The sequence below is a fragment of the Abramis brama genome (genome assembly GCF_963993115.1).
Source record: "Abramis brama genome assembly, chromosome: 1".
NCBI classification, from domain to species: Eukaryota; Metazoa; Chordata; class Actinopteri; order Cypriniformes; family Leuciscidae; genus Abramis; species Abramis brama.
Window position 1 is genome coordinate 12099290 of NC_139963.1, and position 19265 is coordinate 12118554.

The 19265-nt window shown below is 37.4% G+C and overlaps 1 protein-coding gene across 1 annotated transcript in view; it reads right to left on the reverse strand.

Moving 5' to 3' along the window:
* Positions 1–18959, reverse strand: part of mgat5b (alpha-1,6-mannosylglycoprotein 6-beta-N-acetylglucosaminyltransferase B) — a gene marked incomplete at its 5' end in the record, with an annotated part of 135946 nt that extends 116987 nt beyond the window's left edge. The window contains 2 exons of the mRNA XM_084111143.1: positions 14324–14436; positions 18892–18959. Of these exons, the coding sequence (XP_083967269.1) occupies positions 14324–14436; positions 18892–18959 (181 nt within the window). The remainder of the gene's footprint in view (positions 1–14323; positions 14437–18891) is intronic.
* Between the last annotated feature and the right edge of the window lie 306 nt (positions 18960–19265).

A 19265-nucleotide genomic window follows, 5' to 3' on the forward strand; every position in this document is an offset into this window, starting at 1 on the left:
ACTTTGCCACACCAGTGGAACCGTCTGTAGATCCTCTCGGCACCCTTTAAAAAGGGCCGGTTCTCTGAGGAACCACACAGGTTTCCCTGGGAACTCTTATATTAGACACTGTGTGGAACCGTTTTGGGTGCCTCCAGGAACCAATTTTTTTTTCATGCTGTTACTATGGTTACCGTTAACTTCTATTATAATAAACAAACTGAACCAAATACAAAATAAGAATTGTTTATTACATATTTTAGATCCATTTTAATACATGCACTTCCATGCACTTGGGGGAAAAAAGCTAGTAATCGATTAATATCAATGAATAGAATACACACAAAAAAATAGTATAACATTAGCAACATGAATAATCAACCATGTACAATAGGCTATACAAGAAAAGACATCTCAACAAAATGCATGGAAACACAAATGTTCCATGTAATAAAAAATAAAATAAAAAAGACATTAACATTTTGACTACCCTGATTAAAAATGTGCATCTTCACTTAAGTTTTGTTAAGCTTGTTAAGTCTGACGTCACTGTTTCCAGATCCAAAAGCTCTATCAGATGCCAAAAACAAACAACAAACAGTGCTAATATACACTCATTGTGCTGTAATATTCCTGAAAATTATGATCCTAACTTTTATCTCTATACCGAAATCTCAGATGGTTAGTTATTCAGCTATTTTGAAGCCTGGGATGCCGTGAGACTGGACACTGTAATGTACGTATGTCTTTTGAAAAGCTTAAATGTGTGACTTGAATCAACAGTGTTATTAAATGGATGTTGAGTATTCTCACTAGAAACAAGATAGAGAAAGTAGAAGTAGAGGCTTCGACCCGGAAACAGTATTCCTGTATATGTCACAACAAGCAGAAAACATTTTCATTATTAAAGAGTTAAGATGCAGTAAAATTAGCTGCTGTTCTGTGAATTGTTCCAGTCATTTCCATAAGAATTCACACAATCTGCAATTTCGTGTGTGGTCAAAAATGTCACTATGGGACCAAGTTGGTCACTGGAATTCGCTGGATTTGACCAACAGAAAGCTGTGTGAAAGTGACTCCTGTGTGAGCTGTGCTTCATACATTACGCCGCTACACTGCTGACAATGGTCAATGGACCTTTTTGCCTGTGTAATTTCACAAAATTCACAAATGTGACCGGACCTTTACTCGCTGCAACATAAAATGCAATCAATAATAAAAACTTCACAAGGGACATGTGAGGTAGTGCTTATGTTTGGCAGAATCATTCAGTTTATGATACAAGCGTGAAAATTGGCATGAGCAGTCTCCATGGGTCACTTGACAAGAAAATTGTCCGAGCCACTTGAAATTTCAAGATGGCCGACACCTTAGTGGAGCAGTTAAGTGGAGCAATTAGGCTTAAGAAATCATTTAGTTGGTGATACAAGCATGAAAATTGCCATGAGCCTAATTGCTCCACTAAGGTGGTGGCCATCTTGAAAAATGGCCGCCATCTTGAAATTTCAAGTAGCTGTGGGTGGCTTATTGTCTAGTGACCATCAGAGACTGCTCATGCCAATTTTCATGCTTGTATCACCAAATAAACCACTATATCACTTAACTGCTCCACTAAGGTGTCGGCCATCTTGAAAAATGAAAAATCTTGAAATTTCAAGTAGCTCGGACAATTTTCTTGTCAAGTGACCCATGGAGACTGCTCATGCCAATTTTCACGCTTGTATCATAAACTGAACGATTATATCAATTAGCCGCTCCACTAAGGTACTTAACGAGTTAGAAAAGTGAAAAGATTTTAAAAATCTGTAAAAATGTACTGTAATGTTATTAAAGTGATAGTTGTGAAATTTAAATAATTTCCTCAGCCTTTTGACGTTCCAAACCTGTTTGACTTTCTGTATGTGGAACCCAAAAGCAGATCTCAGGCATAATGCAGCCCCAGTCACTGTTCGCTTTCACTGCATGAAACACAAGCAGAACAAAATTGTGTAAATCATTCATGAAACCATTCTTATGAACACTTAGTTCAATTCTAGTTCTAGTTATAGTTCAATTCAATGCAACAATTTTTCGTAAAAATGGATAAATATTCTGTTAAGCTCCAAAAATGTCCCAGAAAAGATCCTAGAAATAATCAATGAGTCCACAACTCATGTTTTATGGGTTTTGTTGCAAATCTTCTGAAGCCATATAATAGTTTTGTTTGTTTTTTTGTCTAAAAAGACTCAACTTGAAGTTATAATTCAGAGTTAAAATGTCTCATATTCAAATGCAAATGATTAAGGTATAAGAAAAAATGCATAGCATTATCGGCGCCAATTCGCCAAACCTGTGATATTATTTTACATGTAAAAATAACATGAATGAGATTTGAGAGCATGAGGGAAGATTTTCAGAGAATAACTGATTAAAAAATACTAGTACACAGTCAAACAATACAATTTCACACAGAAAAGTTCATAGTGATAAAGTACTTGCATGTGGGGCAGGTAACTTACTGTAATCCAATGTTGCCTCTGAAATGTTCAGATTATTTTAGAAATGTAATGGTTCTTCTGGGAAACAAAAGAACAAAGCTGATTATATCCATTCACAACATCATATTTATTGGCCAGTAACGGGCTTTAAAATGGTATTTGAGAGAATGAGGGCACCAGTAGTAAATAAACAAAAACAGACCAAACTAACATTATATTAACCACTTGTTCATAACAAACACCAATGACGACAGCAGGAATCAGCTAAATTAGTTATATCAGCAATTTGAAGACACAGTTGTACACAATACATTGACTTGAATGACTAAAAAAAAATCTAAGACAATAAGTCAATGATTTCCATTTGTGGCATTATGTTAAAACCTTCATACCACATACTGTGCAATAAACGAGTGGTAAACACTGTAAAGACGTAGTAATGTATAATACATTTAGTTTATATGTATGTGTTTGAATATATAGTGAGTGGACTGTATATATATTTCTTTGGCGAGTTTACAAACCTTGTAACGGAGAGCCGAACAAACGGCGGAAGCTTTGATGAGAGGAGCCGTTAGTTTTAAACCCGATGACGTCGATCAGCTGAGCTTTGTAGCGCGCGAGCAGCGCGAGGATCACTGAAGCGACGACAGCAGAGGAATAGCAGCAGTTTCGTGACAGAATAAAACTTTTCTCCTCCTGCTTCTTCTTCTTCATATTATTATCATTATTATTATTTGTTGTTGTTGTCGTTTAAGGTTTAATCAATGAAATATACTAAATAAATGTAAGCCTATATGTATACTGAATCAAACTTAAATATAAACACTGGATCCATTAATGCTAACGCTTTATTTTCTCTTCTCTTCTACTTTATATCTGTTTAAAAATATAAAAAAATAAATAAATAAACGTTTACTGCGTCAGACTAAACTGGGAAGGGTCACATCACTTAGCCTACATATTGTTGTCCTATTGTTAGTTTAACTGCTTCTATTGCTCTCCTCATTTGTAAGTCGCTTTGGATAATAGTGTCTGCTAAATGATTAAATGTAATAATAATAGGATAATAAAAATCTTATTGTGGCCTCACAGAAACGTTAAATGTTAAAAGATCTTACAATAACCGTTTTATAGAATTCGAGTTCCTCTAATTTCCCCCAAAGCACTTCGAGGTCTCGTGGTAATGAAAAGGTGACTCCAGAACCTCTGAACTGAATACAAAGTGCTTAAAGGATCCCATAAGTTCCGCAAAAGATTGTCAATGCTCCACCAGTAACCCTACTATAGGAGAAAGAGCTCTGAGGCACTTAAATTACATTTTTAAGTTCATTATGTATCCGACAGGATATCTGAGGCACCTTTAGTTTTTACAGTGCAGGTTACAACATCAAATCTAGACAAGGCACAATGGACTAGGGAAACACGAGACAAAAACAACCAATGACAAGTGGAACTAATCAAACAAGAACCAATGAAAAGACAGAACTGAGTACAAGATAAGACAATAAACCAATGAGAACATGACACATGAGACAAATAACTAATCAGGACATAACACGTGAACTAAAGGGACCAAAAGACAAGAGGTGTGTTCGACTTGAACCGGCAGACCGATCAGTGTGTGACATGAAAGTACAGTGGGAGCGATTCGAAAGACACAGGTCTGCGCAGCGCTGCTTCAAGTCCAACACACCTATAATCACGTGAGAGGCAAGCAGGAAACATGACTGTGTGAAATATCAAAATAAAATCAATATTGGACAAAGATATTTGTCACACTGTCCATATGAAGGTATTTTCTTATTAGATCAAATGAAATAAGATAATTCAGGGTACCCTGGAAATCCAGAGTTCTCGCGAGAGCACAAGTTGAATTTGCTCAGCGAGTTACTCTGGCATCGAGTAATGATGCTCATTAAATATGCCATTGTATCCGAGCTGCACCAATCACATTGGGTTATCTGATATAGCTAAACAGATGACGACAGCGCTGTGACGTCGAAGTCATTAGTAAACATTGCAAGATGGCTATGGATGAACACCAGTTGTTTGAAATGGCTTTGGCCGCTACAATGAACGAGTTAGACTTGGCTTTTTATCTTAAAGAGGAACAGAAGACGGCGCTTGAATCGTTCCTTTGCAAAAAGGGCGTTTTTACTGTTTTGCCGACCGGACACAGCAAGAGTCGAATCTACCAGTTAGCTCCGCTGGTAGCTAAGCGTATGGGGCTTGTTGTGATTGGTCGTAGTGTTATCCAATTGCGTGCAGTGAGATTTTCAAATGCATGCCCCTTGAGCTGGCCGATTTTCATTAGTCAGATCTTCAGATTTAGGTCTGGATTTCCAGGCTAAATTCAGGGTACATTTACAATAAAATGTAAAAATTTTAATACAAAACAATTATGTACTAAGAACAGATTTTTTCCCCTTTGTGTCTTTAGCATTCAGACGACAACGTTGTCGAAACGATCCCCGTTTAAACTGATCTGCGAAAACGACTAAATTCACTGTATTTTTCACGCCAGGCCAGTAGGTGGCGATGTAATTTTCTAAAGAAACGCTATACGCCTATAGACTGATCACATCATACGCATGTGCATGGCATCACTGTTTTCACAAATTAAATTTTTGTAGTTTACACAGAGATGATAATGCTATCAATTTCAAAAGCTTGCAAAAGTTAGCGTTTTCAGGCCCCCAAAACAGCATTGTCATGTAAATGAACGGCCAAAACACATACGTTTTCAGTTTTTAGTTGAAAACAGTGTCGTGAAAACGGCTCTTTATTTGGGTTTAAATTCATTTGATACTATATATGTTATTATAATAAATATACTAAATGATATGTATAATTGTATAATACCATGTAATAATATTATTTATATATATGCATGCAAACTAGGCGTAACATTTGTTATTTCTTCTAAACATTCAAGTATTGACTGCACTTAAAGGGATAGTTCACCCAAAAATGAATATTCTGTCAGTAATTACTCACCCTCATGTTGTTCCAACCCCGTAAGACCTTCATTCATCTTCGGAACACAAATTAAGATATTTTTTTATTAAATCTGAGAGCTGGATCACTCCTCCATAGGCTTCTAAGGGATTGAAACTTGCCGGCCCAGTAAAGTTATTAAAGACATCGTTAAAATAGTCCAAGTGACTGCAGTGGCTTAATCTTAAGTTTATCAAGCAATGAGAATACTTTTTGTGCGCAAAAAACAAACAAAATGACTTTATTTCACTTTTCATTTCCTTCTCTCTGGGCCTCGAGTGAGTTCACGTAGTAAAACAGCGCAGCGCTTCTGTGTTGTACATCACACGTAGGCTCACTATTGGCCGATGCTGGTCATGTGTGTGATGCGTGTGACGTACAACACTCGAGGCCCAGAGAGAAGGAAATGAATAAGGGGGGGTTTGCGCACAAAAAGTATTCTCGTCACTTGATAAACTTAAGATTGAGCCACTGTAGTCACTTGGACTATATTAACGATGTCTTTAAGAACTTTTCTGGGCCAGCAAGTGTGATGAACGAAGGTCTTACGGGGTTGGAACAACATGAGGGTGAGTAATTACTGACAGAATTTTAATTTTTGGGTGAACTATCCCTTTAATAATTCCAGCTATTTTTCCCCCAGGTATGTTGGTGTTAAAATGCTTAAGAAAACAAACCCGGATTCTGTCTAGTGAGTCGGTGTGAAATTCTTGAGCTCTTTAGCTCGACTCCGTCTGACAGCAACCGTGGGAGTGTGTGATAGAAGACGAGAGATGCTGCCGTGAAACTGCATCGGTTTACTCATGACTCACTCGCTGTAAGATGACCTGAGGGCTTCTGAAGAGCAGCAGGTCACCAAAAACACTAGCTACAAATGTTATGTGTGCCCACATCGGCCCAAGATATTTAGCATGAGGGGGTTTGATGGCATTCATATGAAAAGCAGTATGAACACACAAGCACACACACACATTTTGAAATCTAAACTGATCCCATTTATATTATATTGTTCATGTTATTATGAAGAAACTAAACAAACAAGAAAGTCAATACCTGGTAAGCTACCTGTTTGGGTTTCACTTTATTTTTATGGTCCCTTTTACACATTCTGTTGACTATAAGTAACGTTGCACCTACATGTCTACTAACTGTAATTAGAGTGTTAGTAGAGTATTAGTAGACTGGTAGGGTTATAATAAGTTGACATGTAGTTGGAAAGGTACTTCTAGTCAGTAGATTGTCTGTTGGAGGGGCATCACTATAAAGAGTTAGCAGATATTAAGCAGACAGTCTACTAACACTAATGAGAGTTAGTAGACGCATAGGTGTAACATTACTTGTAGTCAACAGCATGTTCAAAAGGGACCATCAAAATAAAGTGTTACCCCTGTTCGCATTCATTTCAATAGCCGCTTTAACATACAGTCTTTACTAGTAAATTGCCGCTAAAATACCATTAAGAGATCATGTGTGAACAGGATCTAGAACTATCCTAACTTTACACTAAGTGAAAATAGCATATTTTCTTAGCGATAGATGCTATTTACGCTAAGTACAAATAGTGATAGATGCTATTTACACTAAGTTTAAATGGCAATAGATTACATTTACACTAAGTGAAAATAGCATATTTTCTTAGCGATATATGTTATTTACGGTAATTACAATTAGTGATAGCTGCTATTTACAATAAGTTTAAATAGCAATAGATTACATTTACACTAAGTGAAAATAGCATATTTTCTTAGCGATATATGCTATTTACGGTAAGTACAATTAGCGATAGCTGCTATTTACACTAAGTTTAAATAGCAATAGATTATATTTACACTAATTGAAAATAGCATATTTTCTTTGCAATACGTGCAAGGCAAAGGCTATTTACAGGTGATTGGTAAATAGACACTCCGTTACTTAAAACGAGAGAACGATTTAGTAAAACATGCTGACATATTAATAAATGATGGGAACAAATTGTTAATGCGTGGCCACAATACACATATCCCCTGCCCACATGTCATATGCGGGGCTCCGTAAGCTTGAGCTCGGTTTTACTTTCTCTACCCCTCTCCTCCAACCACCTGATTCCATGCTGTTATGCAATACGTCTCATGATCCAATCAACTCCCAAAGGAGAAAATCAAGTTTTTTTTTTGTTTTTTTTTTCATCCTCATTGAATATCCTATTTTACTCTTAAAAGAGTTCACAGATTTAAAATGAGTTGCATTTCATGTTGAGTTTAAAGTCTACTTTAAAATGTTTGATCTAATCTGCAAAAACATTTGTTCATTTTTTTATTTATTTTTATATTTATTATTATTATAGAGAAGTCTTTGAAAATGTGCCGAAGCAAATATTTACAGCATTAATTTCACTCCAAGAATCCAAAAGCAGACTCCTTCAGAGTGTGTGAAAGAACTCGGCTCACGTTCCCATTAGACCCTCATTTAGCATTATAAATACACAACAGTGCAAGGAGGAAAACATGGATGCTGGAGAAACTAGGGCACATCTCGTGGTGAGGGGACTGGGGATGATTATATCACCGCTGTATCCTTTCAATTCATTCAATTCCTTAAAAAAATATTAGTAATAATAATAATAATAATAATAATAATAATAATAATATGCAATAGGTTTTGCAGCAGTCATTTGATTACATTTCAGATTTACAAATCTGAGATCTGAGGCCAGACTTTTCAGTGTGGTCTCAGACATTTGTGTCCCACGGTGTATACAAGTGAGAAAAGACATCTATACAAGAAGATACAGGCTTATAATAGAATCAGTGTTTTCATCTCCTGCTGTGCCTGTGTGCCACAACTGTCGAAGGCCACAGTTTTTGAACCCTGTCTAAAGGAAAGAGCGTTGATTTTCATCTCGGAGCGGTGCAGATATCTGCCGGAGTGTGATGAAGCACGGGGACGACTCCAACTGAAATCTAAAGACCTTCCTAGAGGATATTGTGTCAAAAGCCCTGCAATCCACAGATTTATATGTCACTAGCAACCAAACACCATACAAAGCACACGGGAGACTCGACTAACAGGGTTGTGCATCATTCAGAATAGAATTGAGCCAGAAAACAAGACGCAGAATTGCAATTTGAATATGAATGTAAGGAAGTAGACATGCAATAATAAATTCAATTCTCCTTGATCGTTTACATTTGCATTCGCTTACTCATGTGCAACAGCAAGGGGGCATTGATACTTTTTTCTATGCAATGTAATTAGCCAATCATAACAGTGACCGTTTACTGCATGTGAAATTGTGTCAACGTAATTTACGTGGTTATGTTGATGCGCAAACAAACACATTTCAGTGCATTCACGTTGTTTCCACATTCCATAATTCTGAATGGACCCGTGTACTGTAATAGGCATTAGGGCTGTAGTACTCGAGTCCGGTCTTGGACTCGAGACCGCTTTTCTATGGTCTCGGACTCGCTGGTATTCGGACTCGGACTTGTCTCGGTCTCGGCCACTGGTCTTGCCAAATATGGCTTTTGGTCTCGACCGAGTCCAGGTTTCTTTATTATGTTCCCAGTAATCACACATACGTCGCCGCGATATTAAAACAAAATATTATTGGAGGGAAAGTGAAACACTGGCCACCTAATAACTATGGGCATTTCAGCTCTTTTTCGTGAGCCGGCTCGTTTCAATCAGCTCACTGAAAGAGCCGGCTCTTTTGACTCATAAACGGCAAATGTTTAAATAAACTCGCTGAAAGTCCACCGCTAGTGCAACGTGAATATTCATATTTTTAATTGTCCATAACACCCCGAAATCTAGCCTGCTTGCCTTGCACATCTAATTAATGGGCTGTTTTAAAATATAGCTAATATCGCTCATAATAGCTCATAACTTGCAGGTTTGCTTATTGGCTAACTTTTTTCATTTGATTGCTTCAGCCGCCACCCGCCCGAATTTAATTAAAATATTATTTTTCGTCACGTCATCCGCCTAATCCGCGGTTTATCCGCATCTCTTGTGTGTGTGTGTGTGTGTGTGTCTGTGAGTTGTCTCGGTCCTCCCTCATGCAGTTTAATTGGTTGACATCGCGTGTATGATTGACAGGAACAGAATGTAAGGCTGATCAGACAGTCGAAACGAATGTGTAGTGCTCCTTTAGGCCTATATAATTATAATTTTTTTGTTGTTCTTTGAATTAGTCAATTATTTTAAATAAATTTAAAATTATTCATTATTACATAATGATTTAATTTCTATAGGCTAGCCTATATTTTTTAGCAGACTTTTTTTTCCCTGTCCTGGACTCGGTCTTGACTCGGACTCGAACCTCTTTGGACTCGGTCTTGACTCGGACTCAAACCTCTTTGGACTCGGTCTTGACTCGGACTCAAACCTCTTTGGACTCGGTCTTGACTCGGACTCAAACCTTTTTGGACTCGGTCTTTACTCGGACTCGAACCTCTTTGGACTCGGTCTTGACTTGGACTCGACTAGTCCTGGTCTTGGACTTGTCTTGGACTCGACAAAGGTGGTCTTGACTACAGCCCTAATAGGCATATAATGCAGTCAGGTCAAGGTGGTTGGTTTAGGGATTTATTTTTATTAAATTTTTTTGGCATCTCCATGTGGTCCTGTTCGGTACCGCTACTTGTCTAAAATTATTATTATTATTATTTTATTTTTTATATGCATGCTTTAGTGTGCATTCATTTATGAATTATATGGACTCCTTGTCATTTGGTTAAGTTTCCTTTTTTGGAAAGATACCTTGCAGAAAATACAGTTTTGTGAAAATCATCTGGTTTAATTTGCTGGATATAGCAAATGATGATAAAATGTATGTGTTAAACAAGATAAATGGAGTATGCTTAATTTCACGATAAGTGTGCAATTAATCAATTAAAAGTAATTAAAAATTGTAATCTATTGCCAGCCCTAATTATAAGTAATATACTTCATAATCATCAACAGTGTTGGATCTTGGCATAGGTGATATAAGTAGTTTCTATGGGGTTCTTTTAACAGCAAATCTCATTAAACATGAGAGTGCTCAAATTTCCTTCCCTCTCACACGAAAACTGGACACGCGCCCTTTAACATACATGTCTCATGGCTCTCATGTAGTGTGAGCACTGACCGGCTCTCATTGGTCAGATGACCCAGTCTGTTGTGATTGGTCTACTCTGCTCTGATTGGTCAGATGGCCCAGTCTGTTGTGATTGGTCTACTCTGCTCTGATTGGTCAGATGGCCCAGTCTGTTGTGATTGGTCTACTCTGCTCTGATTGGTCAGATGGCCCAGTCTGTTGTGATTGGTCTACTCTGCTCTGATTGGTCAGATGACCCAGTCTGTTGTGATTGGTCTACTCTGCTCTGATTGGTCAGATGACCCAGTCTGTTGTGACTGGTCTACTCTGCTCTGATTGGTCAGATGGCCCAGTCTGTTGTGATTGTTCTACTCTGCTCTGATTGGTCAGGTGACCCAGTCTGTTCTGATTGGTCTATCCTAATCTGAGTTAGTGTAAATAGCCTCTGCCAACAAGGTGGGCTATTTGAGCTTAGTGTAAATAGACACTCCATTACTAAAAACAAGGGAACAAATTAGTAGAAAAAGGTCAAAGTAGACATTGTTTGTGAGCAGCCAGTGAAGACCATAGACTGGCATTATGCAAATTTGTTACAAACCGTACTTTAGGTTCGAGTAGGAAGTAAGACTGGAATAACAGACAGTTCCAGGCAGTTCAGAATCTGTTCATTCTTTTCCTATACAATAAATCCATTTATCGTGCACTTTGATCTTTGAAACGTTTAACATCCATATAACACACTACATGAAAGGCAATATCTGAGAAATAAAATAAAAAATAAAAAATTGGCACTTCAAAGGAGCTGCCCCTTACAAAACAGATAATTTCAGACAGTGTCAGAATAAGGGTTGAACGTGATAGTTTTTCTACATATATGATTTAAAAAAAAAAAAAAAAAACACATTGTTAATATTATAAGTGAACCTCAAGAAACACATACATATACATATACATATATATATATATATATATATATTGTAATAAACAGTACTTAAAATACATTAGTGAGTTGCTGCTATGTCCGTGTACCTTCTGATAATTTGCTTTTAAATTTAAAAAGAAAATAAGAATTATTATTTTTAGGTTAATGAGTAGAAAATATATAAACAGCTGTGAAAAGGCATTAACACACCTTCCGGCTGATTGGTCAACCAAAGACCAGCCCGTGCTGTCATGAGCAGAACTTTGGTTCTGTCTAATTTTGATATGAATCACCATCCACATCCATTGCATGAAAAAGAGAAGATTTTCATCCCTAATAATGATGCATCTAAAAATACACATTTCAGCAATATTTTGACTAGATTATAGATTAAATCAGATAGGTTATATATACAGTTGGAATAGTAATAAGTTAGAGCCTGTCCAATGAAGGGATGTATGGCTGTAATGCTAGGCATCCTGTATTTCTTGCTTAACTAACACAATCCTGCTATTTAAAACTGACAAAGTGCTCCTTGCATCAACCCACACACAAGCTTTTATTAAACATTTATAATAAAAAACCTTTCTTAGAATAGCCATTAGTATCCATTAGAGGCATAATCCCAGAACATATGCTGGATGGTATTATTCAAGATAGAACATGGCCAGAGTGAGGGTGTAAAAGCTGGTGGATCTCTTATGTGGAAGAGGATTAGAGAATCAGCAGGTTTTATTTTAGGGGCCAAAAGAGAGCATTGAGATAACATGTATACCACTAGAGCTGAACATTACTGTTAGATCAGCAATCAGTAATGCCAAAAAAAAAAAAAAATGGCTACACTTTATTTTACAGTATGTGCACTTACAGTATACTCACATAAGTAAGTACTGGGTAATATAATGGTTTAGAGGTATGCTCAGGGTTAGTGCCTAGTTATTACCCAGTTATTGTAATTGCTATAATAAGTATATGGTATGGACAGGGCTGTAAAATAAAGTGCTACCAATTATTTTAATTTTTTACTTTAATAAATAAATAAAATTTATACGTAAAGTATTTATACGTAATGGTGCGATTATTTACATAATTGGTATATATCAGCATTGTTTTACATTAATACTGTGATACAATAAAAAAAAGCCACAAAATTATGTAATACAGAAACTAAACGTGAGAATAACGACTCAGTGTTCAACATTCTTAAATGTAACTCTATAAAACAAACAAACAAAAGACCATTTTAAGTTACACAGAAAAAAAAATACAAAAAATAACAGCATATATATACACACACACACACACACACACACATATATATATATATATATATGTGTGTGTGTGTGTGTGTGTGTGTGTATATATATATATATATATATATTTACACCATTACATTATTTTTGTTGTAAAAAAGTATATATTATATATATATATATATATATATATATATATATATATATATATATATACTTTTTTACAACAAAAATAAACCATCACTGAACTTACTTAAGCTGGACTATGATGCTACTTTCTTCTAGAAATAAACTTTGTTGCATTATTTTCCTGTTCCCTCTGTAAAGCTGCTTTGAAACGATCTGTATTGTAAAAAGCACAATATATAAATAAAGGTGACTTGACTTGACTCATCTAGTGCAGGGGTTATCAATCTTTTAGATGCCACAGCCCCCCCAAATATGATCATTCTCGCATAAGGGACCCCCATCCTAAACATTTATCGATCCCTGGACCCCAGTTTGAAAATACCTGATCTAGCAGATATGACTATTCTTGCGTCTTTATTTTCATTTCTTGTAGCAATTTTTAAAGCCAGATTGCAATACGTGTTGTGATATTTGGATACCGACTACATTTTAAGTAATTCATATGTAATTAGTTTGAAATAATTAGTCATTTGTAACTGGAATTAACATTAAAGTAACCCTCACATGTCAGCGTTGGGCTCCCAAAACACAGTGACGTCCATCTCTGGCTGATCAGCAGGCAGTGTTTAATGAGCGAGAGCCAGATGCTTTCTCAAGACCTCAGCCTGGGAGTGGTTAATTAATCAGATTGTGCTCTCTTTCTCTTTCTCTCCCCCTCTTTTCTCCATGCGACCTCTCCCACAACATCACAGAACACTAATCCATCATCTTCAGCTTTATACTGGGGTTTGCTGAGCACACCATGAAACAGTTTTCCAATTTTCCAGCTACCGAGTGGAGCTCTTAAGATGGCTATTTGCCGCATTTGGGTAAGCCATTTCCTGTTGGGCACAGCGGTGTTGAAACTAGAAAGGAACTGAATATTAAACATATTGGCTCTCTTCCAAAACCTCTGTAGTGAGCCCATGAAGGCAGAATTTTAAAGCAGTATAGGTGTGATTCCAACATCTAAGCTTTCCCAAAAAGTAGACGGCATAATTACGCTGCCTCGCTAAATTCTAAGTCAGCATCGCATACATCTATTGCGGAGAAGACGATCTCAACCAGGTCACATAGAATCTGTGCCGGCATCATATTTGGAACACCCTTCATTCATCAACTTTCACAAATACCCTTGATGAGTGAGTAAATGATGACTGAATGTTAATTTTTGGGCGATTCTTTCTCATGGACAGGTTCTTTTTGGCCTCTAGCCTCTGGTGTGATCTATCATCATAAAAAAATATGACTGAAGACAAATGGGGTCTTCGACAGCCAGAGATGCTATTCACAGCACACCGACCCCTGGATAATCAAGCCTGTTAAAGGCCAACGCGAAACCCTCCATTGACCTCATTAAAGATCCCATAAAATGACACTTTCCAAATGCCACAGGATGAATTAGACATGCATATGCTCAGCACAGGTGGACGTGCAGAGCTGCCAGTTATTAATGTACCTTCGGTTCGGATGCTGAATGGGGAATCGCCCAGTCGCTTGGCTGAGAACTGCCCCCCCAGAGAGGTCATTAAGAAGCACAGACTGAAGAAACCGATTCCCGCCACAAATATCCTGAAAAAGACAGACCGAGACAGACAGATATAAATGTGCTGTGGTGGAACAAGAAAAAACATGTGAAAAAGACTTTCCAGCCAGACAGTGATGAGGATCAACTGGAAGTATATTGTTAGAAGACGTATGTTGTCCTTTAAATGAAAAGTTCACCCAATAAATTAAAGGTGCTCATGCTCTGTATGTCACACAGACATACCGTATGACATTCAGAAGATTTGGAATAGAACGTCAATGCGACTGTTCCTCGTACAATGCTATTGTATGATTATTACCTAGCTCTGGCATGAAACTCTAGATGGTGCAGGCTGATAAGTCTTTGACTCATTTGTAACGATCACATCATTATCTACATGGCACAGTATGCAGCGCGCTTTCAGAAACCCTCCACCTTCCCCAGCTCCACCTTTATAGATCTGCTACGGGGTTAAATCATGTATGTTACATATGCAGCAGCAGCGTAGCAGATCTATTCCGCCAAGACCAAATACATTAACACTGCCATATCCATTACCATGCCAATCTCCTGAGAGTTGTCATGACAAAACTTGGAATATAACAAGAGCCATATGTTCTGTATGGTATGTAATGGTGGGGATATTTTGTCGTTTTTAGAGCCTCTCAGACATGGTTACTGTCATTTTATGGAAAAGAACAGCATGGTAGTTCTAGGAACTAGCCACCAGGGTGGTTCCCCGAGAACTAATGGTTCCCTTAGGAACATTGTCCTGGTTGCATTTGCAAAGCAAGTAGGAACTCGGAAGTGACGTAAGCTGCGCTTGTTGATGTGACTTTTATTTTGACGGAGCGGCAGACCTTTATTTTGACGGCGCTGAGAACGTCAGCCAGAGCCTAAGCACAGTGTTCACATTCTCCGTGCTCATTAGTTTGCGATCTGTCTAACAGTCCTGTCTAATATGTTATTAGATAGAACTGTTATACATACTGTAGATGGTAGATAGTATATGAAAAGGTATTAGCATATGCCATGTGGTTGATGTTCAGGTTTTGCTATCTGAGCAGAAATACAGTTTCGCTTGGTCCTCTCAAAGTTGCGTTGGATTTTCTCCTTAACGTAAAGGTTTAGAGGCCCATCAGTCACTGTTTTCCATGTTCATAGAGTTATTTTGTGGAGTAATATAGGCTATAATCTGTGTGTTTACACAGCTTTTTTTTTTTTTTTTTAAATGACAGGTGTTGATGTTTTGCATGCATTTGTTCAATCAGCATACACTGGAAGTGTACAAGATCACAGGTAGTTCCTATAGTGGTTAGACCCTACTCTGAAGTTGGAGCTAAATTAGTCCCTCCAAAAAGAGGTTCCTAGAACTAAAATCGTTCCTAGATTCTACGGTGCGAACACGCCAAAATCCGGGTACTTCTGCCAATAGTTCTAGAAATTATGAAAAGGTTCCTCCAGTACGAAAGCCCCTATGGTATAATGTCATAATAATTATGTCATTTTTGGGTGAACTGTTTCTTTAAACTTCATTGATGCATTTCCATTGACTTCAGTTTAAATAAAATCCTGTAATTAAACTGAATGAAAACATTTTTTGGAAACCAAGTCATATCAGAAACAGGTTTGTAGGATGGCAGCTTATCAACCTGGTCTCTGAAATACGTACCCCTGTACACTTTTTGCAGCGCCACATAATATGTACCATCAGGTACATATTACTGCAGTTTCTAACAGAAATGAACACTAGAGGCAGTAAAACGGCAAGCACTTTTAATCGTTTTCACACGCAATTATGATTACAGGGGCAGATTATGGATTAATAAAGACTTTTTCACGCGGCTATTTGCAGAATTATGTTATGACCTCAAAACACATTTTACCACAGTGCATGGTTTGTAAATTAATTTATTTTGGAGTTTGCATCACTTACTCCATATGTTCGGTTTTACTGATGTACTAAGCTTGCTCGGTAGCTCAGCTGCTACAGAACTGTACATGCGGAGAGCTTGGGTACGACTCCCGAGAAAAACGAGTCACGATAAAAGAGTTCAAAGACGAGTTCAAAAACAAGCTAAAATGCCATGGTTACGATTGCCTTTTTATGTCACATTTGTTTTTGTTAACACTATCGGGAAAGTTTAGGGTTTAGTGAAGGTGTACGTTATTGTAAAAATGGAGCATTAAGCTTTTAGCGCCACTCACCGGACATTTCAATTCAGAACTGCAGTGATACGTACAAACTCCAACGTAATAAAACGTTGCCATATTCACGTTCACCTGAAAAAAATAAACACGCTTTTAGCGCCACTCATTGGACATTTCACTTTTAAACTGTCGTGAAATGTGCACAAAGCAACGTATTTTGCTAGCCTGGATGCCAGCCGAACTTAGTTTGGTCTGGACTCGATCCGGTGTGGAGCTATTATGCCCGAACAAAAATTGTTCGGACCAATCAAATTGTCAGGGCGGGCTTTATACGATGATGGACAGATGAGCAACGGTAACGTAATCACCCACGTCATCAACGAGCGCTTGGGTTGAATTCGTTTACAACAAAGATGACTGCCGCTGGAGAATTGAGATTTCACGAGTACACACTTACAAATAAGGCAGATAGAATAAATGCATATTTGGCGTGCTGTCTGAGGAGAGGCTCCGGGCTCGGTATTCAACCCGAACCCAAAGTACTCCCCCCGTATTCCTGGCTGTGGAAGAACAAGCCGAGAGTGAGTGGAGGGATGCTGGAAACTGTCAAGGAATGTTAGGTGAGTTGACATAGTGAATATATATGCTTCCTCTCATGCTGATAGTATAGACCGTAGACGGTCATTGTTTGATGACAAGTTGATTGGATTGATTATTTGAACGTGCTCCTCTCGAACTTTGTTTATAAAACATTATGTGTAGATTCCGCCATCGCGTCTGTTATAGAAGATATCGACAGCGCATTCATTTTAAAAGAGGAACAGAGAACCGCGATCAAGGCATTTGTCGATCGGAAACATGAATGAAGAACATACATCACTTACTCCGTTACTCTGATTGGTTGTAGGTCTATCCAATTGAGTGCAGAGGCATTTTCCTTCCTGGTTCGGTTGAAACACGCCCAATAATCAAAGCTCAATGGAGCAGTATCAGACTCACATTCTGACTAGAATCTGAGTATGACGACGTCAGGCTAGTATTTTGCGCTTGGCAAAGATTTAGCCACAGGTACGTTTTTCTAATGAGACCAGGCTGCAGCTTATGGTAGAGCAAAAAAAAATATTAAATTAACTCAACCAACCCAACTGTTCAAGCACTGCAAGTGCTTATTTAAAACAATAATAATAATTCTTATTCATCCTGTGAATTAAGGTGAATTTACATTTACATTACAGATATTTGAAAAAAAAAGTAGGTGGAATTCAAAACACTATTAATGTGGCCAAATCCAAGTTGCTCAAACAGTAATGAAAATCATTTATTCATTCATTAAATAACTGCACAGTGTTAATATGGGAACGATGAACAGAGTAACACTGAAGCATTGTTCAAATTAATTAAGATTAATTGAGTGATGATTGAGCGTTATTGAAGACATCTGATGATAACAAGCATAATCACTGAAGAGAAGACAAACACAAGAATAATAGTTTTTTTTTTGTCACCATTATGGTGGTCAGTTTGCTTTAGTTTTTTTTTTTTTTTTTTTTTTTTATGTTTGTTGTCTCTGGCTGCTGTAACTGTGTTTGTTATGGCAAGAAAAGCCAGAGAAAATGTGATGGCAATGTTGGCTACTTATTGATGATGAATATGTAATCATCTCCTGTTTTTTTTATTTCCACAATATAGGCCTAATTAAATCTGCTAATTAATAAAATATAATTGTCTGAGTTTGACCAAAGCATATCTCTGTAATATTACAGAGGGCATAATCATATTCATTTTAAAAGTTGCAGAGCTCCTGCAGAACAGAATGACCCACATCCTCGCCCTGCTGGATTTCACTGTGTGAAAACAGCGCGAAAGCTCATCAGACTCTCACTTCTTACACCTTCCACACATCCTTTCCTGAAGCTCTTCTGACAACATCAATGAAGTCCTCTCAAGAGCCTAAAATAGTTCCACCACCTCCATAAATTCACACCATGTTATTTGCAGTAAGCAGTTATGCCTGTGTAGATATACTTTCATGTGGTAACAGTGAAGAGACGAAGTTTGACAACATTTCAGCTTTGTTCGAGGATACGAACTTAACAAGGTTGATAAGTTTGCCGCGAAATATTTCTCACAAAATCTATCTATCTATCTATCTATCTATCTATCTATCTATCTATCTATCTATCTGTTTTTTAGGCTACCTACACTATATAGAAATTAAACAAAACGACAGTAATAGTGTTAACGCTGTTAGATTGTTTGATCTCACATTAATAAGGTCTCACATTAATAGTGTCAAATATCTGCAATATCTGAACATTTAAAATGAGTCCTAGATTGTCAAGTCTTACCTGAACGGTTTGAACGTCAGCAGGCATCTTCTCATCATAGTTATACACTCGCTATTTACAGCAATCATTTTTCACGCGGGCTGTGCAACAACATACGAACTAAAAAATACATAGCCTAATTTACTTTAATCGTTTACTTGAATCTTTCCCCCCGGTTGTGTTTCTTAATATGCGAGCTTAAAGCAAACGCCTTCCTTTAACTGAAAGCTCTTTGATGAAGTTGCTCGAAGAAAAACATCCGAAGATTGCTGAGCAAAGTAATCAGCAGGTCATTCATTTGGTGATGTTGAACTCCTACTCATAATAGTTTCCAAATAGAGTCAAAAGTAATCCAGCAGACAAAGGTCCATCTCTGTAGATTGTAGTGAAGTATC